Source organism: Alligator mississippiensis, chromosome 11 (genome assembly GCF_030867095.1).
Source record: "Alligator mississippiensis isolate rAllMis1 chromosome 11, rAllMis1, whole genome shotgun sequence".
In the NCBI taxonomy this organism is placed as follows: domain Eukaryota; kingdom Metazoa; phylum Chordata; order Crocodylia; family Alligatoridae; genus Alligator; species Alligator mississippiensis.
In genome coordinates, this window is record NC_081834.1 from 57,901,628 (window position 1) to 57,926,355 (window position 24,728).

Sequence of the window (24,728 nt, forward strand, 5' to 3'; positions counted from 1 at the left end):
CCCCATTTCCTTAGCAAAACTGAGCCCCCACCATATGATACTGCCATGAAAATGAATCCCCCCAACATAGTGCTGGCCCCCAGTCTCCATCGCAACAGGGGTGCATCATGCTGGAACACTGGTTTCCTCAGCAACGGGTACCCCGCTGGTTTAGCAAGGGGGAGAGGGTGACATCACGCTGAAATCCCAGCTGTCCTTAGCAATGAGGGTGACAGCATGGTGGAACCCATCTCCGTAGCAACAGAGTGACATCCTGAGACCCTTGTGGTCTCCATACAGGGGTGATATCTCTGCAGCAACAGGGGAACCCCAGGGTCCTCCCTAAATGGGTTTTCTGGTGAGGCAGCTGAGGAACACCGGTCTACATGGCAACAGGGTCCCCATGTGACCTAGTGCTGGAAACCCAGTTGCCTTAGCAACAGGGAAGGCCTTGCACTGGACCCCTGGTATCTGCCTGGCAATGCAGCTCTGCAGCCATAGGCGACTCCTGGGTTCCCTGGGAGTGGAAAGGGCGGAGGAGGGGGATCCTGCCAGGGGAGATCCCAAGACTCACCCCCTCCCTCTCCCAGAGACCCCAGGTACCTGTGCTCTGACCTCGCCCAGACCCAATTGCCTGAGAGAACCCAGGCATCCAGATGCCCAGAGCCCCCTGCCACCCCGCTCTAACTGCCAGATGTCCCCCTCCAGGAAGCCCAGGCAACCCCCTGCTCCCAGCCACCCCCACCCCAGCATCTCCCCACCCCAGAGCTGGAAAGAGCACAGGCATCTGGGCTCCTCCTAGGGGTGCCTGAACCCATAGCTGTATCCCCAGCTGTGACCTCAGCAAGGGGGCAGGGCCAGTGCCTCCCCCCTAAAGCTGAGTGTACCCCAACTGATGAACTCAGCAAGGGGGTGGGGCCAAAACAGCCTTTCCCCTCACAGCAGGGCTGGGTCAAGGTCCCCCCCAGAACTGGGCGCACCAGGGCACCAAGTACAAAAAATACCTCCTCTTTATTGCAGGCTCCTCCAGGCCCAGACGGTGTGTATGTGTGGGGGGCAGGTATGGGGGGTGGGGGAGCCATAAGTGCAGAGATGGGGGTTGGGCAGGGGGCAGGGCTACAAGCGCCAGGGCAGGCGGAAGTTGTGGTGGGGCAGAGGGGTGCAGTGCGTTGCCTCGAAGTTCTGCAGGTGCTTGCGAGCCTGGGGGCAGGGGGGAAGAGTGGAGGTGAAAACCCAGGCATCTGGGTTCCCAGCTCTGCCCCTGATCCCCCTCCCAGGGAGCCCAGGCATCCAGGTCCCCCCCAAGCCTTACCAGGAACAGCGCCAGCTGCCGTCGGCCCTCCGGCATCATGTCGTCCCCTGGGGGTGGGAAAATGCAAATGAGAAAGGGGAGGGGCCATGGGAGACCCTTCCCCCTGGCCCATGTTAGCCAGCTGACTAACCATGCAAGACCCCCGGCCCAGCCTGCTACCCACTGACCTCCCCTCAATTCCACCCCCCACTGCCTTTCCTGACTTGGCTCCCTTCCTTAATCCCACCCCCTTAGGCTCATTCCCCAGTGCCTGTCCCTCCTTAGTCCTGCCCACTCCCCTCAGCCTCCTCCCTTACTGGCTGTCCCCAGTCCCACCCACTTCCCATAATCTTCTCCCCATTGGCTGCCCCTCCCTGCCTGCATGCAGCCTCCTCCCCATTGGCCAGATTATGGCCCTCCTCCCCCCAACACCCCAGTGGCTCACCCAAACCCCACCTGCACCCCATTGGCCAAGCCTTACCCCACCCCTTCTAACAACTTCTAGCCTCACTGTCTATCGCCCTCCGGTCCCACCCCTGCCTTCCCATTGGCCAGCTCCACCCACTCACCTACGCTCCAGGGGAAGTCAGGGCCATGCTGGTCGCGGTAGGAGCGAAGCACGGACATGCACCAGTCATCCTCCACCTCATAGCGGCTGCACACGGCCACTGGAGGGAGCAAGGGGGAGGGAACGTCAGCCCGGACACCTGGGTTCCCTCCTGGATGCCTATGTTACTTCCCCAAGTGGGGGTGGGTCAGCCTAGATACCCAGGCTCCCTCCTGGACACCTGGGTTCCCTCCTAGAGAAGGGGAAGGGTAAGCCTGGACGCCTGGGTCCTCTTGGGGGCTCCAGGTAGAGCCCGAGGAAGGGGGTATGGGCTTGGTGCAGGTACTGGGGACCCGGATGCCTGGGCTCCATCTGAGCATGGGGTAGGGAGCAGGATCTGGCAGGGCGGAGAATCCAGACACCTGGCTTCTCTACTCAGCTGTGGGACAAAGAAGCTGGGGCACCTGGGTAGAGAAACTGGGAGCTGGGAGGAGGTGGGGAGCCTGGAGACCTGGGTCCCTCTCCTGGCTCTTAGGAGAGAGGGGCCTGGGAGCAGGGGCACAGTACTGGGGGCCTGGACACTTGGGTTCTCTGCAGGGTCTGGCCATTACCTTCCTCCATGGGGCTGGAAGCTTCTAGCCACTCCCGGACCATGCGCACCCCCTCCTCACCCATCACCTTGGGGTACCTGGGAGGTGCAAGGGGAGGAGTTAGGTGCCTTCACCCCCCTGGTGCCCCTCACTTCCAGCCTGCAGCCCCCTGTCCCCCCAGCCCTGCTGGTGCCCCTCACTACCCAACCACAGCCCCCTGCTGCCCCCAGCCCTGTCAGTAACCCTCAACTCCGACCTGCAGCCCCCCACCCCCGACTCACCGGTGCTGGAGCAGTTTGAGCAGCAGATCATTGCCTCGGTTGGACATGATGTCCTCTGGGACCCTGGCCAGGGATGAGGCAGAGTTAAGGGCAATGACTGGGACACCTGAATTCCCTCCATGCTCTGAGAGGGAAGGGAGAACTGGGAGCCTGGGTTCTCTGGGAAAGGTGCAGGGGCTGAGGGGTGGGAACGGGAAGGGCTGGGAGCCCAGAGGCCTGGATTCTCTGGGAGGGGAGTGCAGGCTGTCTCACGTGGTAGTGATGATCTCATCCTTTGTCCTTCGCACCAGCAGCACTGGGCCCTGATATCTTGAACAAAGAAGATGGTGTGAGAGCGGCTGCAGGACATGCATCCACCCCAACGCCTCTTGCCCCTCAAAAGAACCCAGGTGTCCGGCTTCCCACCGCTCCTACTCTCACCCCCCCAAACTCCCTCCCCTCTGCTGCCACAGAAGCCAGGCATCCGGGCTCCCAGCCTCCCTGCTCTACCCCCAATTCCTCTCCCAGAACAAGAGAACCTAGGCATCCCCCCGCCCCTCCCCATCACTGCCCCCCAGGTACCTGCACAGCTGCTCCCCATTGTTGAGGTTCAGGTGTTGCCTCACGGTCCTGGTCACCAGCCCCCCTAGGAGAGGCAGGAGAGGGAACCTCGTTACAATCTTGGCTTGGTTAACGAAGCAGTTCATTAATGAGCAGAATGTCCTTGGGGGAGGGGGTGGCTCTCCCCAGAGTGGGTGCTACGTAGGAAACTGGTACCAACAGCCATTTGGGGAGTGGGTCTCCTGGGGCCGGGTAAACACCCTGTTCACAGACTGGGGAAACTGAGGCAAGAGTCCCAGGTGAAGCTGGCTCTCCTGAATCAAAGTTCTGGCCAGCCCAAGCCAAAGGCTGGGGGTCGGCAGGGGAACTAGATGCAGATATAGGTAGAGCAGGGCTCCTAACATGGTATTACATGTGGTACGGTCCAGTGTTGCATTGGGAGGGGGGAAATCAATTGCCACCTGCCCACCCCCACAGGCATGGAGCTCCCTCCGAATGGAAACTTCCACTGCCCCTGCACCATTTATACATAGAGCATTCCACAACCTCCCCCCATAATGGAACCTTCCTGCTCCTCCCACCCCACCCCAGCTGTGCCACATGGGTTGTGCCAGCCTATTGACTGGCAGGGTGGGGTCATATGACCTCCTAGCAGTGGGTGGGTGAAAGTTTCAGTGAGAGGGGAAAGGTCAGCAGGCTTTGGGCTGATTAATGGGTCTCTGGCTGGATGGGGGGAGGTAATAATTTGGACTGGACTGAAGCACACCACCAGGAGTGGAAGTGGGCGGGGGTGTTACTTACTCCAGCTCTCAGGCATGACCTTGAGGGCCAGGGGCACCAGGTCGTCAAAGGAGGCATCCAGCACCAGGGCGCTGATCTCAGGGTACGTCATGGCTGCCCAGGTGGCTGCGAGGACAGATGCATGGATAGCATCATCTGTGGCGGGGAGGGGCTCAGAAGCAGCCCCACCCCCAGATCCTCCTCCCTTCTCCAATCCACTTAGTTTCTCCCATTCGGTGCCCGATCCCCCATCTAGGGGGGAAGCTAGGCCCACACAGTTCTTCCTGCTCTCCTCCTTCCTCCCACCATAGTTTTTCCCATCCAGTCCTAGCCTCCCCCATTCACTCTATCCAATTGTTCCTCTAGTTCCACCTTCTTCCATGCACTTGTCAGAACCCCCCTCCACGCCCACATGGTTCCTTCCATCCCTTTTTAGCCCACCCCCACCATCCATATGGTTCTTCCCCCACACATTACCCCAGGGTCCCTCTCATCCCTTTTTTGTCCCCACCCTCCGTCACCCACATGGTCCCTCCCATCCTGTTTTAGCCCCTCCACACATCTCCCATCCCTCCCCACATCACCCACGACCCCCTCCCATCCTGTTCTACACCTCCCACCCCCCAAATAGTTCCTCCTGTCTCCCCCCACTATCACCCACATGGTCCCTCCCATCCCATTCTAGCCCCCCCATCTCCTACAAGGTTCCTCCCAGCATGTCTCTGCGTGGTCCTCCCCACCTGTGAAGCCACCAATGGACCAGGCGTACAGGACGATGTCGTCAGGCTGGAAGCCAAGGCGGTGGATGGCAAATTGCACCACAGCGTCCATGGCATTGGCCTCAGCCTGGGGCAGCGGGATGCCCTGCGGGGCCAGGCCGGGGTCAGAGCCAGCACTTGGACACCTGGGTTCCTTCCCTGTGCCCATGGGCAGTGGGGATGGAAAGATGCTAGCTTCTCTTCCCACTGAACTAGGAGTGCGATCTGGTGGGTTAGAGCAGGGGAAGCCTGGCTGCTCTCAGTGTGGGGAGGGGCAGGGCAATGGGAGCCCAGACGCCTGGGTTGTCTGCCCTCTGCTGAGGAAGGCCGTTTTCTTTCCATGCCTCAGTTTCCCCATATAGAGTTGGAGGCTCTGAGGGTCTTGACTGGACCTCCAGGGCTTGTGAAGGGGCTGATCTGAATCCGAGTGGCCCATGCCCCCTCCCACTTCTGTAGTGGTATTTCCTGGGGTGCGTGGGGGGCGGATCTCACCGTGCTGCCTGCAAAACCAGGGTGGTTCCATCCGAGCACCGAGTAGCCAGCTGGGGAGGTGGGAAGAGAAGCCTGGATTAACCTAGGACCACATCATTTTGGATCCCCGCCTCCGCTTCACAAGAAAACTGAACCTCCCCAATGCCGCCCCTCCCCCCAGCCGCAGAAATAAAGTCGGCACAGGGCCAACCACTCCCACTTTCAATATAGCACAACCCCCCTGAAATGGATTTGTCCAGGAGATTCCCCCCATAAAGGAAAATGGAAAGGTCCAAAAGATCCCCCCCTCCGTTGGAAGGAAATGGATGAGGCCAAGAGATTCTGCCTCCCAATGGAGGGAAACAGAATCTCTTGGACTTATCTTTCCCCCCAATAAATGGAAATGGAGGAGTCCAAGCTATTTCCTGCCTCATTAAAGGGAAATGAATGAGTCCACGAGATTTTCCCCAGTTAAAGTGAAAGGATGAGTCCAAAGGATGTCTCCCCCCACTTAAAAGGGAAGTGGATGACTTCAAGAAGAAGATACCATTTTCCTTCACAGCAAAATAGTTCTGTCCATTAGGGCAAAATAGTCTCCCCATCCATGCTGATAGGTAGAGTTGCCCCACAAGGTGAGGTTATGTCTGCCCCTCATGGAGGAAAAGCTGTCTAACCCAAAACACCCTCCACAACAGAAAACAGAATGGATGGGTCCACTCCTAGCTGCATTCCTCTGCAGGGAAAATGGACTGGTTCAGAAAGGCCCCCTGAAGCAAAGGAATGGATGAACCCACACAGGGCAACTTTCCCCCTACAACAGAAGTGATCTGGTCCAAGATGATCCATGTCCAAGAGAAGTGGATTATTTCAAATGGGGAAAACGGGGGTTGGGAATGAACCATTCCTGGAAGCGGATCATACCATCCAGTGGGGTGGAGAGGCACCCCACTTCGTAGAATCCAGCATTGCCTTCGCAGCAGATCACCTGGGAAGGAGGGGATCAGTGTTATACCTGGTCGGACACCTCCCCAGAGCCAGCTGCAGCTCCTGTCCCCATTGTAACCAGCCCAATGTGCCCCAGAGCCAGCCACACGTTGACATTGTGTGAGGGACCCCATATCCCCAGGCAGGGGGTGACATGAGAGTGGCTGCCTTTAAGGAAGCTAGGCCCACACAGATATTCAGGTCCTCCCTGAGGTGGGAGATGCCCCTGGAGGGGATTCAAAGTCCTTCCCCCCAGCAGGGCCCAGGCAGTACAGGGGGCCGTTTGTATTCACAGTCTGCTCCCAGGACAGCTGGGTTCTCTGGGAAGGGCTAGCGGATTAGACCAAGGGGGCTGGGAGCCCGGATGGATACCTGGGTTTTCCCCCCACATTCCCCGGGCCTCACCAGCTTGGCGCCCTGGGGCTCTGAGGTCCCACGCCGGTCCATGAACATCGTGTCTATCTCGTTGCCATCGCAGGCCAGCAGCTTGGCCCTCTTCCCGCCGCACTGCCGGGAGGGGTGGGGGGGGCGGGGGGGTTAGCCCGGATGCCTGGGTCCGCTCCCAGGTCTGGGAGAGGAATGGGGGTAGCGAGTCAAAGCTGGGAGCCTGGACATCTGGCTTTTCTCCAGATCTGAGAGGGGGGTGAGTTTGGGTGGATGACAGCAGAGCGGGCTGGGAACCTAAATGCCTGGGTTCTCTGGGAGGGGGGGTGAGAACCAGGGGTCTGTGAACACGGTTGCAAGGGAGGACTGGGGGTGGAGGGGAGGGTAAATGGATTAGATCTTAGATCAGGGGTGTAGCTGGGAGCCTGGATTCTCTTCAGGGGGGGATTGGGATGTAGAGAGTTACAGCAGGGGGTGCTGGGAGCCTGGGTTCTTTTCTAGCTCTGACAGGGAAGTGGAGTCTGGGACAGGTAAAAGGTGGGGGGAACTGGGAGCCCCGACGGGGCATGGGGGGTTGGAAACCTGGCTTCAATTCCAGCCCTGGGAGGAAGGTGGGGACCGGCAGCTCGCACGCCTGGGTTCCTTTCCCCAGCTCCCTGCCCCCCAGACTCACCTCCTCAACGAGGCGGGCCTGGCCCTGGAGCAGCATGGGCATGAGGGCTTTCTGGAGCAGGTAGACTGAGCCAGGGTAGAGCATCCGGCGCCCGAATGTGTGAGCCACAATGTAGCTGGGGGGTGGGGCAGGGGGCAAAGACAAGGGTGTCGTGATGCTCCCCAGAGCCAGCTGCAGCTCCTGTCCCTGTTACACCCAGCCTGACATGCCCCAGAGCCAGCCACACCCCAGCACCAGGGTCCCAGACCCCTGTTGTCACACCCATGCCATATTTAAAAAGTTACTAGTTAGGTGATCTCACCCCCTGGCCAATAAGCAGTCATAATTACCCCAGTCAATCTCCGTGAACCCCACTTGCCAGCCTATGAGCTATTTAGATCCTCCCCAGCCAATCAGGTGCCAGAATTCTAGCGTTACTTCCTCTTCCATCCCCCCAGCCAGGCCAACCCCCAAGCTGGCCTATCTGCAGGCGCCAACCTTCCGATTCCTACCACCAATCAGCATCCTTTTCAGCTCTGCCTCCAGCCAATCAGGACTCTGAGCTGCAGCCCCTTCCCCAGCCAAACCCCAGCCAGAGATCCCTCCAGAACTTCTCAATGCCTACCAATCAGTATCTTGGGCCCAAGCCCTCAACCAACCAGGGGACAGGTCTCTGGACCTAGATTCCTAAGCCACACCCCACCAAGCCCTGCAGCCAATCAGGAGCTAGGGATCCCTCCTGCAATTCCCAATGCCTCCCTCCAATTAGCTGCTGGAAACACCACTCTGACCAATCAGAGGTCAAACATCTTGGAACAAAGATTCCAAGGACATGCCCCCCCAACTCACCCCAGCTGATCAGCAGCCAGGAAACCCTACCATGATTCCCAATGCAGCATCCTGCACCCACGCCCTTGGCCAATCAGGGGACAGGTCTCAGGACCAACATAGCAAAGCAATCAGCAGCTAGGGATCCCCACCCACACTCCCTGCAGCCTCCCAGGATGCTTTCCCACCCCTCACCCCTCCAAAGGGAAGCCTGCAGACCCCACCCCTTGGCCTGTTGCAGCCAATAGGGAGGCAGGGAGCTCAAACCCCTCCCCTGGGGGGAGGGTTATACCTGGCAATCTGGCAGGGCAGCTTCTTTACAGCATTGAGGAATCCGTTGGCCGTGCTGCGGTGCTTGGGGGGCGGCTGCAGCAAGGAGATCCCCCGCGAGTCTGACCTGGGGAGAGCCAGATGCCTGTGTTCTCAGCTCAGGAAGAAGACGGGGGCTGAGGGACTGGACGCTTGGGTTCTTTACGAGGGAAGTGGGGGCTGGGGGGCAAGAGCAGGCAGGGCTGGGAGCCTGGACACCTGGGTTCTCTCTCACTTCTGGGAACAAAGTCAGGGCTGGTGGGTCCGAGCATCAAGCCAGGACTCCTGGGTTCTCCCCTTGCTCTGGGAAGGGAGTGCCTGGACACATGGGTTCTCTGGGAGGGAGGGAGGGAGGGAGGTGAAAGCAGGGGATGCTGGGAGCCCAGATGCCTGGGTTCCCTGGAAGGGGAGGGCATTGGTGGGTAAAAGCAGGAGGGCTGGGAGCCCGGACGCCTGGGTTCCCTCCCCGCTCACCCACCGGCTGGAGACCTCATCCCAGCGGAAGTCCACGGGCCAGCTCCGGAAGTCAAAGTTGTAGCTGGCGAGTTTCTTCTGTGCACACAGGAAGGAGAATGGTTGGGGTTGGGCATGAGGGGCTGAGACCTCATGCCCCCCCCAAAACTACCCCCCCACCAGCCCCTCCTTGGGAGTGGGTGGGGATCCCTGCTTTGGCTCCACTCCCCTAGCCAACCCCCAACCCCCCCAGACCTGGGTCTGGTTTCTGCCCCTTTAAAAGCAGGGAAAGCTGGTAGCTGCAAGGCATGCTGGGAAAGAGTCCAAAGCACAAAAATGGTTGGGCTGCAAACCATCCTGGGAAACAAGGGGGGGGGGGGGAGTGGTGGGCAGCTGCAAGGCATGATGGGAAACTGAGGCAGGCTTGGCTGTTGTGGTACGGTGAGGAGGTTAGGGTGCAAGGCATGAGGGGAGAAGCGGCAGCTCCCATCATGCCTTGCGGCAAGGCCTGGCTGCCAGGGATGGTGGGGAAGGGGAAGCTGAAAGGCATAACGGGAAACAGCAGAAGGTCATGCAAGACCAGGAGGGGGTGGTGCAAGCTGTGAATGGCTTGGCAGGAGAGGGCGGGGCATGCAAGGCACTGTGGGAAGCAGCAGGGTGGATGGCATGCAGCCTAGAGGTGGAGCCAGAAGCCCGGTCACAGAGCCTCACCTTGATCTCAGGGGTGCCGATGCGGTGGCTGTCCTCCAGGATGGTGATAAACTGGATGTACTGGGGGTTCGTCCAGCGCCCAATCCCTGGGCGGGGAGGGGGTGCAGTTAGATAGGCTGAAGGGTTGTGGGAGAACCCCAAAGTCTGGGCTTCCACCCCACAGACCCTACCCCGCTCCTAGAGAACTCCAGCGTCTGGGCTTGCAGCCCTAGCCCCTAGCATACATCCCCCTCCCGAAGAACCCAGGAGTCTGGGCTGCCACCCCCACACCCCAGCCCACTCCTAGAGAATCCAGGCATCCGGGCTTCCAGCCCTAGCCCACCGGCATTCATCCCCCTCTCGGAAAACCCAAGCATCCGCGTCCCTAGCTCTCCCTGCTTCCACCCCGCAATCCCCACCCCCTCCTAGAGAACCCAGGGATCCGGGCTCCCAGTCCTAACCCCTCACCCCCCAACATCTTCCCAAAGAACCTGGGTGTCCGGGCTCCAAGCCCCACTCTTCTCCCTGAGCTGGGTAGAAGGGACCCCTGTCTCCCAGCCTGCCTCCCTTGCCTCCGGAGCTGGGAGAGAACCCAGGTGTCCAGGGGGCGGGGGTGTAGCCCTTTCTTACCCACAAGCCCCCACTCACCTCTGAGGCAGGCGACACCGGCCAGGAGGAAGAGCATGGTGGCAGCGTAGTGGGAGAAGGGCACCACTTTGGACATGGTCAGGTAGCCTGGGGGGGAGGGTGGGGGCGGGGGGAAGGGGCAGAGGAGAGGGCGTCATGGCCAGGCCCCCGACGTGCCCAGCTCTGGGATGAAACAACTTCCCTGATATGCCCTGGCCCCTTAAACAACCCCAACCAACCCCCCTGGCTCCCCCTACCTGCCCCTTCAACCTACCCCCCAACATGTTGGTGCCCCTTAGTCACCCCACCCCCTCATTTATCTGCTCCCCACCCCTCTACCTGTCCCCAGGTCCCAGGAGCCTGCTCTTCCTGACCTCCCCACTTGCCCCCCAAGCCTCCTACCCCCAACTGATGCCCTCTACATGGACCTTGCCTCCCCTAGATCCCTCCTGTGTCCCCTAAATGCCCCCTCAAGCTGTATCTTCCCCCCCCACCTGCCCCCACAATAGCCCCTACCTGCTCCCCTAGTACACCCCCACCAGCCCCTCCCCATACCCCATATATGCCCCCTGCCCTCCACAAGCCCCCTACCTGCCCCCGCAGTGCCTCCTACCTTTCCGGTACAGGTAGAAGAAGGCCAGCGGGGAGGTGTAGTAGGAGATAGACCAGAGCACCGAGGCCTGCAATGGGACCAGACATCAGAGTCAGTGCCGGACACCTGGGTTCTCTGCAATCCAGGGAAGGGGTGAGGGCTGGGAGTCCGGACACCTGGGTGCTCTGGGAGGCGAGTGGGAGCTGGGGGGTGAAAGCAGGGGGGGGATGGAAGCTTGGGTTTTCTAGGAGGTGAAGAGGGGCTGGGGGGCCAGCACGGGTGGGGGGGGGGCAGCGGCCCGGATGCCTGGGTTCTCAAGGAAGGAGGCAGGGGGTTGGGGCAAGGGCCCAGACACCTGGCTTTTCTGGGAGTGGAATGGGGGCCAGGGGCTGAGAGCCTGGACACCTGGGGTCCCTCTGCAGGGAAGGGAGTGAAGCCAAGCTAGCTCAGTGCACGGCCAGGACACCCGAGTTCTCTGCCCAGTTCGAGGAAGGAAACAGAGTCTGCTGGGTTACAGCAGTGGGCGCTGGGAGCCCAGACACCTGGGATCCTCTCCTGGGGGGTGAGGGCAGGAGGAGCTGAGAGCCCGGATGTCTGGGTTCCCTCCACGCTCTGAACAGGATTGGGTCTGGTGAGCCAGAGCAATCGAGGCTGGAAGCCTGGACGCCTTGGTCATCTGGAACAGGAGAGGGGCAGGGCGGGGAGCCCGGATGCCTGGGTTCTCTGGGAAGGAAAAAAGGCGTGGTGGATTCAGGCAGGACAGGGGAGCATGCTGGGAGCACGGACGCCAGGGGTGTCTTTCCGCTCTAGGGGACAGAACCGGGGGCCTCAGGGACTGGAGCAGAGATAAACATGTTTGTGCTGCCAGGACTGCTCCCCTGGGCAGGGCCCAAGAAGGGGAGGAGCCTGGACACCTGGGTTCCCTGGAAGGCTGGGGAGGGGGGGGATGGGGAGCCCACATGCCTGGGTTCCCAGCCTCCCCCAGAAGCAGAGGAGCTCACCAGGGCCAGGATGCTGTCCGAGTGCTTCTCCAGGCTCCGCGGCTGGTAGTACGAATCCTGCACGGAGAAAGTCTCCATCACCCCAAGACTTGGGAGGGGGTCAGTGCCACAGGTGGGGAGTGGGGCATGCTGGGAAATCAGCCAGAGGGGCACAGTAAAGCCCTTGGCTAACAGCGAGGGGGCAGTGCAGGGCATTATGGGATGCAGCAGCCGTTCTGGGGTGGCCAAAATGGAGTCACGCTAATGGTCACCTCATGGTCAGGGACATGGTGGCCATTGTGGCGATGCCATGGGGTCACATCAAAGGTCACCTCACCATCAGGGTCATGGTGGCCATTGCGGTGATGTCACATGGGGCGCATTGGCCATGGTCTCGCGTGCACAGCACCTGTATTGCCCCCTGCCAAGGCAGGATCACGACAGGTTACAGCGGAAGCCAGGCCAATCCAGCCCAACCAGGCGGGCACCACGGTGGCCAGGGCAATGTGGGCAAACTAGGAAACGCCACCACCGCCATCTTGGCCAGGACGCCCACCTTGGCTTGGCTGTTCTGGTCATGCCAGCTGAGCCCCATTGGGGAGGGTGGGGGCGGGGGGAGGCAATGTCTGCCATCTTGGCAACACCAGTCATGCTAACCCACCCCCTACTGTGGCAGACTGGTAGCAAACTTGAGAATCACACCACCACGGCACCTCCCCCTGGGTCGAGGCCCTGACTGCCATCTAGGAAGTCGTGCCAACATGACGTCCCCACTAATAGAGGGGCCCCGGCCGCCATCTTGGGGGTTACGCCAACCCGGCCTTGCCAGGCTGGCGTCATAGCACTAGGGAAGTAATACAGGCCAGAGGGGAGGACGGGAGATACCATATGAGGTCCTGGAAGGGAAACGTGTCCCCCTCTACCCACTGCTTCTACAATGGTCTCACCCAGAGGAGTATCAACAGCTTCCTGAGGGTGAGGCGTACCATGCAGGAAACAGGAGTGGGAGCACCCCTCTTTTCTACAATGGTTCGTCTCAGGGTAGTAGCAGCAACTTGATACAAGGACTGCAGGGCTGCACAGAACAGGGTGGGGAGATACTGTTAGGGGGAAATATATCCCCTCCCCCACCCCCATAGCCTGATCCACTGGGGGAGGGGGAAATACCATCCAGAAGAGCAATCATGCTCTCTGCCCCTCAAGTTCCTGCCCCCTCTTTCCTCACAAGGGTTTGTCCCCAGATAGCACTATCCTAGGGGACCTGGATAAGGAGAAGTGGAGAGGAAGAGGGGCATAATTGTCCCCTCAACTCCATAACCCCACTTTCTAAAATGGTCTCTTTCAAGAGGGGAGGGGTCACTTGGGGGGCTCATAGAAGAAGGAAGTAAGGGGTAACAGAGTCTCCCTTTCTTGTCCAACATGGTATCGCCTTAACGGGCATCTAGACGCGACGACTGGGAAGGTCCCATCACGGCCACGCAAAGACACATTCCGCCCCTCCCCCCCATCATGGTACCGGCCTAACGGACATCCAGACCCAGCGACTGGGAAGGTTCCACTAAGGAAAAAGGGGGCGTGCCCCTGAACGGCACCCCTCTCCAGGCAATGGTCTCGTCCGAACTCCCGTAGAGAGAGGCAGTCGGGAGATACCACTTCTCCCCCGCGGGGGGGAGGGTTAAAAACGGCACTCACCCAGGAAGACTCACGGGAGGCTGGGGACCCCTCGGCAGCCTCGTCCCCATCCTGGGGGAGCCGTGCGGGCCCCCGTTCCCTGTAGACCCGGTAGAGCCGCGGCCCCAGCACGCAGCTCAGCAGCTTCGCCATCTTGGGCCGGACCAAGCCGGGTCGGAGACCGAGCAAAAGCGCCACTTCCGGGTTCTCTACGGGGTACCGGAGGTAGCCAAACTTCCCTCAGGGGTTATGAAAACGCGTTTTCCCGGCGTCCTGGCTGCGGGCTTCTCTCTCCCCCTCCCACCTCCCTTGTTAAAGAGCCAGGCACCCATTTCTGCCCTTCTTCCATTGGAGTGAAAGAGTCGCCATCTTGGCCAACTGGGGGGTGGTTACACCACATGGGACACCAATTAGAGGCAACTGGGAGAAACTGGTGTGCACAGGACAGCCATGTTGGCCTGGTTCTAAGCTGCTCAGGGTTGGCAATACAGCAGCCATCTGGAGAGTCACGCCAAGGTGGGGTGGGATCTGTGGGGTCGCTGAACAAGGGTGGGGTGGTCAGGCCAACTGGGATACCACTGGAGGGCAACTGGGAGACACTGGTGGGCACAGGGCGGCCATGTCAGCCCTAGGGGACTCACACCAACTGGGCCACTCAGTGTTGGTGACACACCGGGCATCTTGGAGTCACATCAAGGGGGGATCTGAGGGGTCACTGTACAAAGGTCAGGCCACCTGGGACACCAGTGGGAGGCAACTGGGAGACACTAGTGGGCACAGGGCAGCCATGCTGGCCTGGCACTAGGGGTGCACACCAACTGGGCCACTTGGGGTTGGCGATACAGTGGCCATGCTGGCGTTAGGTCATGAATGGGCACCATTTCCGAGCCGCCATGCTGGAGGTAGGTCAAGATGGCGTCTGTGGGGCGTGGCAGCCATGTTGGTGCCACTATGTTGGAGTTAGGCCAAAATGGCATGTGTGGGACATGGCAGTCATATTGGTGTCGCCATTTTGGAACGGCATCAGCTAGGTGCCTCAAGCCTGGGGCGGCTGTTACTCAGCCGCCCCTGGGGTGGAGAGGCAGCATGCCAATTGTTTGGGCAATGCTAAGTGAAGGGGAACTCATAGGGGAGCGTCTGCTGGGATGCCTCTATGTGAAAAGAGCTCCTCCCTGCCTGAGTTGCGGCTGGCTTGGGGGAGTGTGGGGTGGCTTGGGCTGGGTATAACGGGCGAGGAGCTGCAACTGGCTCTGAGGGGGAGTAGGGGTGGATGTAATGGGGGTAAAGGCTGTGGCTGGCTCTGGGGTGGAGCAGGGCTGGGTATAACAAGGACAAGAGGTGCAGCTGGCTCTGGGGTGGAGCAGGAATGGGTGTAACGAGGACAAGAGCTGTGGCTGGCTCTGGGGGAACAGCTGCTTTGTGTCACTTCCTCCACACATCCATCCCTGTGGGATCCTGATAAGGTCCCTCATCCTTCTGCTGCGTCACTCCAGACATGGCTCCAGCCTGACCAGCTCCTGGCGCCCTCCCCTGGGTCACACCCTGCATCCCCGAGGAGATGCCGGCAATGGGGGCAGCCGTAGAGCCCTTCTGCCTCCTTCTCCTGCTGCTGAGACCCACCATGGAGGGAGGTAAAACCCTTCTGTCTGTTCCACCCCAGAATCAGCTGCACCTCCCTGTATAACCACGTTCCACCCCAGAATCAGCTGTGTCTGTGTTTCTCCCCCATTGTACCCCAGAATCAGCTGCATCTCACCCTAGAATCACTCACATGATCTATGTTCCACCTCAGAATCAGCTGCATGTCTGTTTGCAACCATGTTCCACCCGAGTCAGATGTGTCTCTGTGTATGACCACGTTCTACCCCAGAATCAGTCAATTTTGCTGTGTATAACCAAAGTTGCCCCCAGAATCAGCCACATCTCTGTGTACACTCAGCTGTTTCACCCCAGAATCAGCCACGTTTATCCCCTTTCACCCCAAAACCAGCCACATGCCTGTATATAACTGCTTCACCCCAGAATCAGCTGCATCTCTGTATATACTCAGATGTTCCACCCCAGAACCAGGCGCATTCCCAGTGCATAACCACATTCCACCCCCGAATCAGCTGTGTCTCTCCCTTTGCTCCCACCAGAGGTCTCCGTGGCTGTGGGGGCTTCGGTGGAGCTGCCCTGCCCTGTGCAGCGCCACCTGGGGGCCGGGGAACAGCTGTTGTGGCTGTATCGCAACAATAGCCTAGACCTAACCGTGGCTCAGCGACTCCCAGCTCCGGGGCTTGGAGGGGACCAGGACCGGCTCTCCCTGCTCCCCAGCCAGTCTCTGCTGCTGCGAGAGGTCCAGGTTGGGGATGCTGGAACGTACTGGTGCACGCTGGGGGGAACGACAGTAACCGGCTACGAGCTGCGCGTGGTGGCAGGTGGGTGAGCGTTGCAGCCCCAGGTGGGGCAGGGTGCCTGGGTTCCCCGGGAGGGGAGGGGAGGCAGGGGGTGGGTGGGTGCTGAGAGCCTGGTTCCCTTGGGGGTGAGAGAAGTGGAAGGTGGGAGCCCGGATGCCCAGGTCCTCCAGGAGGGCAGTGGGCCCGGGAGTCTGGACACCTGGGTTCCTCTATCCTGCTCTCCCGTCTTCTCCAGTACCGGGGTCTTCCCAGTGCCCCGAACCCCAGAGCCGGGATCCTGGGGTCTGTGACACCCTGTGGGCTCCACTGGCTGCCTGTGTTGCTGTGGAAACCCTCCTCCTCCTCGCCATGGGGGCAGCACTGTGGAGGCAGAGACACCAGGGCCGCAGGTGAGGGGCTGGCAGCCTGGGTTCCCTCGGTGAGAACAGGGGCCTTGGAGCCCCGATGCCTGGGAGGGGAGCGGGTGTCTGGACTCCTGGGTTCTGCGGGAGGCTGGTGGGGCCTGTGGTTGGAGCAGGGGGGCTGGCAGCCCGGATGCCTGGGTTCTGCACCCCTGCTCATTGCCTCTTCCCCTGCAGGGCGGCACCTCCAGCCCTCTTGTTTCAGGCCCCGCCAGGTGAGTGCTGCTCTGGTCCCAGTTCCCCTCCCTTAGTGGGTGAACTGGGGGCCCTCCATCCACCACATTGAGCTAACAAGCCCCCCCACTGTCTTGCAGGCCCCCTGGAATCTAAGGGTGAAGCCAGCCTCTACGAGAACATGGGGGCCTGATGGCCCCTCCCGGGGGCGGGGTTCCACCCACCTGGCCACACCCCCAGCACTAGCCCTGCCCCATCAGAAGCCACACCCCCATGCCCAGCTCCATCCCCTAAGCTCACCCCTGTGAAGGCCCTACCCTTAGCTCCATCCCTTCCCAGCCCTGCCCCTGCCTAAGCCCCACCCCCAGTTGCAGCCCCTCCCATCTCTGCCCCTTGCTCAGACTTTTCCTTCATTTGAAGGCCTGCCCCACCCCAAGCCCTACCCCTCAGAAATCCCACCCCAGAACCCTCCCCTACTAAGCCCCACCCCTTCCTGAAGCCCCCCGCCCCCCCACTCCTCATCCTCAGCCCCTCCACCCCAGTCCCTCTCAGCTGCCCCCTAGAGGACCCATCCAACCAGGCACAGTCCCACTGGGAAGGGCTGGGGCAAGGGACCCTGGTGTCTGGGTGCGCCCTGGGCAGGGTCTGGGGCAGGCGCTGCGAATAAAAGCAGCAACTGGGAACTGGTGGCTGCAGCTTTGTGTCAGGCCAACAGGCGCGCAACCCAGGCATCTGGGACACACATGAGCAGGGAACCCAGGCATCTGGGACAGCTCCCCCTTGCCCCTCCCCTCATATCCAGGCCTCAAACCACAGTATAATCAACACAGCCAGTGGTGATGTGCCTCCCCACGAGCGCCGGCTGGGGAGTGGAGTGCCGTTTCGCTCCCAGAAGCAGCCTTAGCCATTCCCAGAAGCTGACTAAGGCAGCACCAGTCGCCCATGAACACAGCACAGGCCTGCTGCATCACCCCAGGGCTGCGGGTTGGGAATGAGGGACACCAAGGCGTAGGGGGCTGAGGGTCGAGAGTGGGGTGCACCGGCAGGGCGGGGGCAGGGGCTGCGGGTCTGGAGTGAGGGGCACTGGGGGGGGGGGGGGGCGCATGGTGCTGTGGGTTGGGAATGAGGGACACTGGCAGGGCTGGGGGGAGCAGGGGCTGCAGGTCTGGAGTGAGGGGCACCGGCAGGGCTGGGGGAGCAGGGGCTGCCTGGGTGGGGCAGGAAGCCAAGCAACTCTGTCCAGATGCTGCAGTCTGGGGAGAGGAGAATGAATAAAGCTACAGAGGAAAGAGAGAACGATGGGATGGATGAAGGAAGGAATGGGTGAATAAAGCCATGGAGGAAAGCAGGAATGGCGAAAACCAGAGAACTCAGATGAAGGGAAGAAAGAACAAAGGACAAAACTAACAGACAAAGCCACAAAAGAAAAGAGGAACAAAGAAGCAGCAGAGCAGATGACTGAATGAAGGGGAGAATGAATGAGTGAAGGAATGAATGAGTGGGGGGAGACAATGGATGAAGGGACAAGTCAATGAATAAACTCACAGAGGAAAGAAGTAATGAAGAAGGCTGAATGGATGAAAGAACAAATGGATGAAAACAGCTGTGGAGGAAGGGAAAGAAACCAGAGTGAACAATGACGGGAAGAAAGCCTGAAAGAAGGAATACATGAACGAACAAAGCCACAGAAGAAAGAATGAATGAACAAAACCCAGAACAAACATGAGAATGAAGCAGAGAATGGGTGAAGGAATAAATGAGTGCATAAATGCATGGAGGAAGAAAAGGAAAGAAAAAAGCAGAGCGAATGGCTAAAGGAAGGAAGGACCAAGTGAATGAGCAAAGCCACAGAAGAAAAGGAACGAAGGTGAGAATGAATGGATGAACAAATGAACACACAGGAATGAACAAATGAAAAAAGTCAGAGTGATTGAGTGTATGAATGGAGGAAAAAAGAACAAAGGAAGGAACAAATGAATGACTGAACAAATGAGTGAACAAAAAACCAGAGCGAGTGAATGACAGAAAGAAAGTGAGGAAAGAATGAAGGAAGGAAGGAACAAATGAATGTACAAACCCATAGAGGACAGGATAAAAAAGAACAAAGGAATAAGTGAATGAATAAAACAAAAGAAAAAAAGGAGAAAAGAAGGAATGAAGAAAAACTAGAATTATAAAGTGATCAAAAGAAAGAAAGAAAAAAACAAAGGGAAGGAACAAATGACAGGAACAAAGAATGAACGAAACCCAGAGCAAACACGTCAATGAAAGAAAGGACAAAGACCAAGTGAGATCAAGAAGGCATGAACCAAAAAAAAAAAGTGAACAAATGAGTGGGGGAATGAAAGAATAAACCAAAAGATGTGAACAGGTGAGGGGAAGAACCAAGGTGTAAAAGAAGAGGGGGAGGAAAAGTAAGAAGGAACAGACAAAGGGTGAATGAAGACAGAAGGAATCAAAACAACCATGGAACAAGAGTGAGAAAGGAAGGAAGGGGAAGAAGCCAACAGAGAAGAGGAGGAGAGAGGAAGACAAGGAAGAATCCAAGCTCCAAATGACCAGGAAGTGAGGGGGCTTGTCAAGTCATTTCCTGCCAACAGATGCCTCTCCCTCTCTAGACCCCGTCCCCCTTGGCCCCGTGTTCTTATGGCCCCTGGCGCCTGAGAAAGGTTGGAAAAACCACACCGGGATCTGTTTTTTTGATCACCCCTTTAAGGCCCAAAGTGGGCGGAGCTATTTAAAGGCAACCTCAGGCTGAATTTTTTGCCCTCCTGCAAACATATAAAAATGTAAAACTCTTTCCACTCCCTCCTTCTCCACCCCAACCTGTTTCTTCCCATGACTGGGGTGGGGGCAGGGCTAGAAGCCCCTGGCCAGCCACACCCCCAGAGCAACTAGCCCCGTGGCCAATGGGAGGTGGGGCCCAGCACCGGCCCGGGAGTTGCAGAAGTCGGTACGGCAGCACTCGTAGCTGGTGACATAGGAGATGCCCAGGTAGGTGGTGGTGTCATTGCTGTGGCACTTGGAGAGAGGGACGCAGTTCTTCCTCTTGATTAACTTTTTGCCAGCTGTGGGATGGACAGAGAGGTGGACCAATGGGAGGGGACCCAGCTGAATTAGCTCTGTCCCCTTCTCTAGAGCCACTGGGATCCCATTCCCCTGCCCAATCCACTACTCTGCTTTCTGCTCCCTGGCCTATACTCCCAGATCCATCCACTGTTCTGCTTTCTGCTCTCTGCCTTGTGCTCTGTGCCCCATTGGTTGCTCTGCTCTCTACTTCCTGCCCTGTCACCCCTGCCCCATTGCCTACTCTGCTGTCTCCCTGCCCCATCCAAATGGCCTGTCTTCTGCTCTGTTTTCTGCTCCCAGCCCCATCAGCTGTTGCTTTTTGCTCCCTGCCCTGTACCTCCTGCCCCATCCACTGCTTTGTTTTCTGCTCCCTGCCTCATCTACTGTTCTAGTCTCTTCCCCCTGCCAGATCTGCTACTCTGCTATCTGCCCTTACCATATCCACTGCTCTGTTCACCATACTCTGCCCAATCTGCTGCTCTGCTCTCTGCTCCCTGCTCTGTCCTTCATGCTCTGTCTTCTGCTCCCTGCCCCATCTTCCCTGCCTGCTCTACTATTCCAGTCTCTGTTCCTTGTCAAGTCCACTGCTCTGTTCTCTGTTCCCCGCCCTGTATCCTCTCCCTGATCTGCTGCTCGGCTCTCTGCTCCCTGCCAGATCTGCTGCTCTACTCCCTGCTCCATCTCCTGCTCTGCTTTCTGCTCCCTGCCCAGATGGGCCCCAACCCCTGGGCCCGAGGGACTCACCGGCATGCCCACGGATGATGGCACAGGCCTGCTCAGCCTCACAGGTTACAGGGCTCGTGTGACACGGCAGGTCGAAGACTGTGAAGCTGCACTTGAGGCACTGCAGGGCCAGGCCTGGGGGACATGGGGGTGGGGGTGAGGGCCAGGTGGGGGGGGTGGATACACACACACACACACACACCCACCCCACTCAGGTGTTTGGGCTCAAAGCCACATGAGGCCTTTCAACTCCTAAGGAACCCAGGTGTCCAAGACATTGACATGGGCACACACACCCCAGCATGGGACCCAGGTATCTGGGATGTGCATGCACGCGCGCGCGCACACACACACACACGGCATCTGGACAGGGTCATACACAGACAACCCAGGCACCCCCGCCCTCCCTCCCACACAGAACCTAGGTGTCTGACACCCCCCCTCCCCTGCAAGCATCTGGGGGACACACACACTGTTGTTTTCAAGCCCTGCGGCAGCCTCAGCCCTGCCTGGAAAATGCAGGGTCTGGCCAAACCACAGACTGGGAACAGAGACAGTGTGTGCACGCATATGTTTGTGTGTGTGTGCATGCATATATGTGTGCATGCATGTGTCCTGGATGCCTGGACACACACACACGCACACAACCCACACACACACACACATACAGAGCCCAGGTGTCCAGGACACACACACAAAACTAAAGCAACAAGGACACATGCGTATGCATGCACGCACACACCCCCAAGGGGTCTGGGACACACAGACACACAGAGAACCCAGGGGTCTCACACATACACACACAACCCAGGCATCCAGGGCACACGCACACATGCACACATACAGCCCACACATCCAGGACACCCCCCCCCGCCCCCCGCCCCAGGAGTCCAGGATACAGACACAAAACTGAGGTGCCAAGGACACTTGCACACAAACACAGACACAGAACCCAGGCATCCAGGACACACACACACCCCCTTCCTCTGGAAAAAACCTACGCCAGGGCACAGCCAATCTCAGGACAAGGGGTGGGTCCTGGGATGGGCAGGGTGGAACCCAGGCATCTGGGTCCCCCTCCCCTGCCCCTTGCAGATCCCACTGCCCCCCACCCCAGGGTCTGGGTCCCCCCTCCCTGCTGTGACTCCCCAGACCTCCCCCCCACCCAGACCCAGGGTCTGGGCACTCACCCAGCCCCAGGCAGCCAAGCACCAGCAGCGCTCCCAGCAGCAGCCGGCCCATGGTGGCACTGGAAGCACTGGGAGCACTGCGGTGGGTGGGGCTGGGCCCCTTGATATCCTGTGGGGGGCAGGGCTAGGCTGGGAGAGGGGCCACACCCCCTCACATACAAGCCCCCCCATTACACAACCACATAGGGTAACACAACATTGACCCGCAGCCTGATATAAGACACAAGAGGGAACCCAGGCAGCCCCTCCCCACACACACACATCCCAGTCACACAGACTATAACACAATCCCCCCATAACAGTCCCCACAACCACTCACACCATAACCATGTACACAACCACACCCAGCTCCCCCAAACACACACACACACACACACACACCACATGCACAACATGGCACCTCCCTAACACACACACACAACTACATAACACAACACAGGACGGCCCCTCACACAGCCATACCACACACAACACAACCACACACACGACACCCCTGATTACACAGCACAATGACACACACGTACACAACACATGCCCCTTCACACTGCCACACATGTCCCCCCATACCAACCTCCCACAGACACACAGAACACAACTCCCAAAACACACACACCACCGTGCCACACAACTACACAACTGATGACTTCTCGCACAGCCACACCCATACCCCCTTAACACCCCTGGCAAGTACACACTACACAACAATGCACACACTACACAACATATCAGTACCCCCACAGCTCACCACACTCATACACCCCCCCAGCAAACGTCCTATAACACACACACACACACCCCACAGCCATGCATACAACATAGCCCCCACACACTACAACCGCACACACAAGTACACACCATAACCCTATATGCACATGCGTGCAGCCACACGCATATGCCCACATACACAACCTGAAACCTCAGTAACAACTACACAACACAACCCCTGCACACCACTACACCCATACATACATACCCCATAACATAAAAGCACACCCTAACACACACACAATATGTAACACAACGATACACAAAACTACATAACCCAAATTATGTACACATGTATGCAACCACACCAACACACACACAACCCACAACCACACTGGCAACTACACAACACAACAACCTTCACGCACTGCTACACCCATGCATATGCATATCCATAGCATAAAACACACTCTAACACACACACAACACAACCACACACACAACCGTGCAAAACAACCCATGTGCACACACAACTGGCCACACCCATGCACACATACTACCTAAAACCACATTCACAGCTACACACCATGACCAAACAGCCCTCACACACCACTATACCCCTACATACACATAGCCCAGGACACAAAACACCCTGAACCACAAGCACAACTTAACCTTCACCACAGCCCATAACACAACCACACATACAACTACACAATATAACCTCCTGTGCACATATACCCTGCCACATCCATGTGCACGTAGACACATCACAACCATGCACACACAACTACACAATGCGATGTAACTCCACATGGGCATGCAGACCGCCACACCTGCCCAGGGGGCATCACAGCCACCTACACAGGACCCAGGCATTTCACACACACACACACACACACACACACACACACACACACATGCTAGGAGTCCGAGGACCACCCTGCTAGGTCTCTCTCTCACTACACACTACTCAAACCACACAACCACATCCACACCCACTGCTAAAACAACCCCCTGCCTGCATGTGCACACACACAACTGCAACATAACCAGACACCCATCCACATCTGCTCCCCCCCAGGCAGACCTCTGGAGAAAACACAGCTCCAGAACACAACTGGTCCCAGGACAAGAAGCGGGTCCTCCAGCTGGGCGGGGAGGAACCCAGGGTCATGGTCCTCCTCCCCTGCTCCCCCCTAGATCCCCCCCTGAGCCCAGGGTCCAGGCACTCACCCAGCCCCAGGCAGCTAAGCATCAGCACCACAGCTAGCAGCAGCCGGCTCATGGTGGCACTGGGAGCACTGGGGCGGGTGGGGCTGGGGCCCCTGATGTCTTGCAGGGGGCGGGGCCAGGCCCAGGGAGGGGCTGGACACACCCACTACACAATCATACAGGGTAACACAACATCAGCCCCCAGGCAGATAGTAGGAGGCACCTCAAGAAGACATACAGAGGGAAACGTCCCCCCACATCCCTCTCACCCCTGCCCCCAGGTCCCTCTCACACCCACACCCACACACACTTCAGGAGTCTGGGGACCACCCCCCCAGGTGACACACACACACATACACACTGTCATGGAAAACACGCAGCAAACTTTTGGGTCAGGTCAGCAGAAGATTTATTTGGCTAGAGCTACAGCTGTAGGAGGGGCCCAAAGTGACATGGATTCACCATGCACTTGGAGGGGGCTCCCTTCCTAAACGTTAAAGCAAAAGGCTTATATACCTTTTAACAGCCACCTACAATTCACGTGAACGTATAGTGATTTTTTTTAGAAACCTAGCTGCGGTAACAGTTACAAAAACATTATTTTCATTTCTTTATTACAAAACACTCCTTTCTTGCTGTCTCAGTAACCGCTGATTACCACAAAGCCAGACATTCTTCCTCTTTTCCTAGCCCACACTTTTACACAATGCCTTTTTTATCTTTACAACCTTTTTTTAATCAAAGTTTAAGGCCTTTGATTTTTTTATACCTCAACACACATTACACAACATAATTGCACACCACACACCTGCATGCACACTGCACACATTGGGGCTCACACAACCCCCCCCCCCCCAACTACACAACATGACCCTATGTGGCTCCATGCTGTCAAACATGCTGTCAAACACATTCAAACCCACAACCACCCTCACCTCTGCTGCCTCAACCCCCTCAACCAGCCTCGCATCCGCTGCCACAACCCCCTGCCCACATGTGCACACACACAACTATGCAACATAAGCAGACACCCATACAATACACATCTGCCACCACATGCACACACACAACCCAGGCATCCAGGACCCCCCCACACACACACATGCACACATTAAACACTCCCCCTTCCCCCACCCCAGACAGGCACTAACCACACATCCGAATAAACTGGTGACACAACCAGCGCTGGGCTGGAAATAGCCTTGTCTTAACAAACTCCCACACGCAGGGGGCATTGGGGTGGGGGATGGATGGGAACAGAGCAGTATCTGGGGGAACGTTTGTTCACGAAAGCGCCCCAAGAGATGACGAGGTCGAATGGTCACAAACTACTACAAGACCATTTCAGGCTGGACATAAGGAAGAATTTCTTTACTGTCCAAGCCCCCAAGGTCTGGAACAGCCTGCCGCCGGAGGTGGTTCAAGCGCCTTCATTGAACACCTTC

The 24,728-nt window shown here is 58.2% G+C and overlaps 3 protein-coding genes across 9 annotated transcripts; 1 reads left to right on the forward strand and 2 right to left on the reverse strand.

Annotated features, from left to right (window-relative positions):
• Nucleotides 1-971: 971 nt before the first annotated feature.
• ABHD16A (abhydrolase domain containing 16A, phospholipase) lies at nt 972-13,612 on the reverse strand. Of its 5 annotated transcripts, none has more exons than XM_006276529.4 (20): nt 13,429-13,608; nt 11,758-11,814; nt 10,778-10,844; nt 10,186-10,272; nt 9,559-9,644; nt 8,873-8,946; nt 8,378-8,482; nt 7,279-7,393; nt 6,627-6,728; nt 6,159-6,222; nt 5,259-5,308; nt 4,749-4,872; nt 4,030-4,134; nt 3,250-3,313; nt 2,941-2,997; nt 2,689-2,751; nt 2,429-2,505; nt 1,840-1,938; nt 1,292-1,338; nt 972-1,179 (listed from the first exon to the last, which is right to left on the reverse strand). In XM_006276529.4, exons 1-20 carry the CDS (start codon nt 13,558-13,560, stop codon nt 1,096-1,098), a joined length of 1,659 nt encoding a protein of 552 aa, XP_006276591.1. In that variant the 5' UTR covers nt 13,561-13,608; the 3' UTR covers nt 972-1,095. The 5 variants fall into 5 exon arrangements, 4 of the variants coding, with proteins under 4 accessions (XP_006276591.1, XP_019346846.1, XP_019346847.1 ...); XM_019491301.2 differs by having other exon boundaries at nt 10,756-10,844; nt 13,429-13,572; XM_019491302.1 differs by lacking the exon at nt 13,429-13,608 and adding an exon at nt 12,684-12,740.
• Nucleotides 13,613-13,666: 54 nt separating this feature from the next.
• On the forward strand, nt 13,667-17,064 carry LOC109284092 (uncharacterized). 2 transcript variants are annotated; one of them, XM_059714365.1, is made up of 5 exons: nt 13,667-13,923; nt 15,546-15,827; nt 16,042-16,195; nt 16,385-16,422; nt 16,522-17,064. In XM_059714365.1, exons 1-5 carry the CDS (start codon nt 13,806-13,808, stop codon nt 16,572-16,574), a joined length of 645 nt encoding a protein of 214 aa, XP_059570348.1. In that variant the 5' UTR covers nt 13,667-13,805; the 3' UTR covers nt 16,575-17,064. The 2 variants fall into 2 exon arrangements, with proteins under 2 accessions (XP_059570348.1, XP_019346849.1); XM_019491304.2 differs by lacking the exon at nt 13,667-13,923 and adding an exon at nt 14,779-15,038.
• Nucleotides 17,065-19,073: 2,009 nt separating this feature from the next.
• LOC102573215 (lymphocyte antigen 6G6e) lies at nt 19,074-23,405 on the reverse strand. Of its 2 annotated transcripts, none has more exons than XM_006276528.4 (3): nt 23,305-23,405; nt 20,195-20,308; nt 19,074-19,449 (listed from the first exon to the last, which is right to left on the reverse strand). In XM_006276528.4, the coding sequence occupies exons 1-3, from the start codon at nt 23,354-23,356 to the stop codon at nt 19,241-19,243; spliced, it is 375 nt and encodes a 124-aa protein (XP_006276590.1). In that variant the 5' UTR covers nt 23,357-23,405; the 3' UTR covers nt 19,074-19,240. The 2 variants fall into 2 exon arrangements, with proteins under 2 accessions (XP_006276590.1, XP_019346841.1); XM_019491296.2 differs by lacking the exon at nt 23,305-23,405 and adding an exon at nt 21,364-21,463.
• Between the last annotated feature and the right edge of the window lie 1,323 nt (nt 23,406-24,728).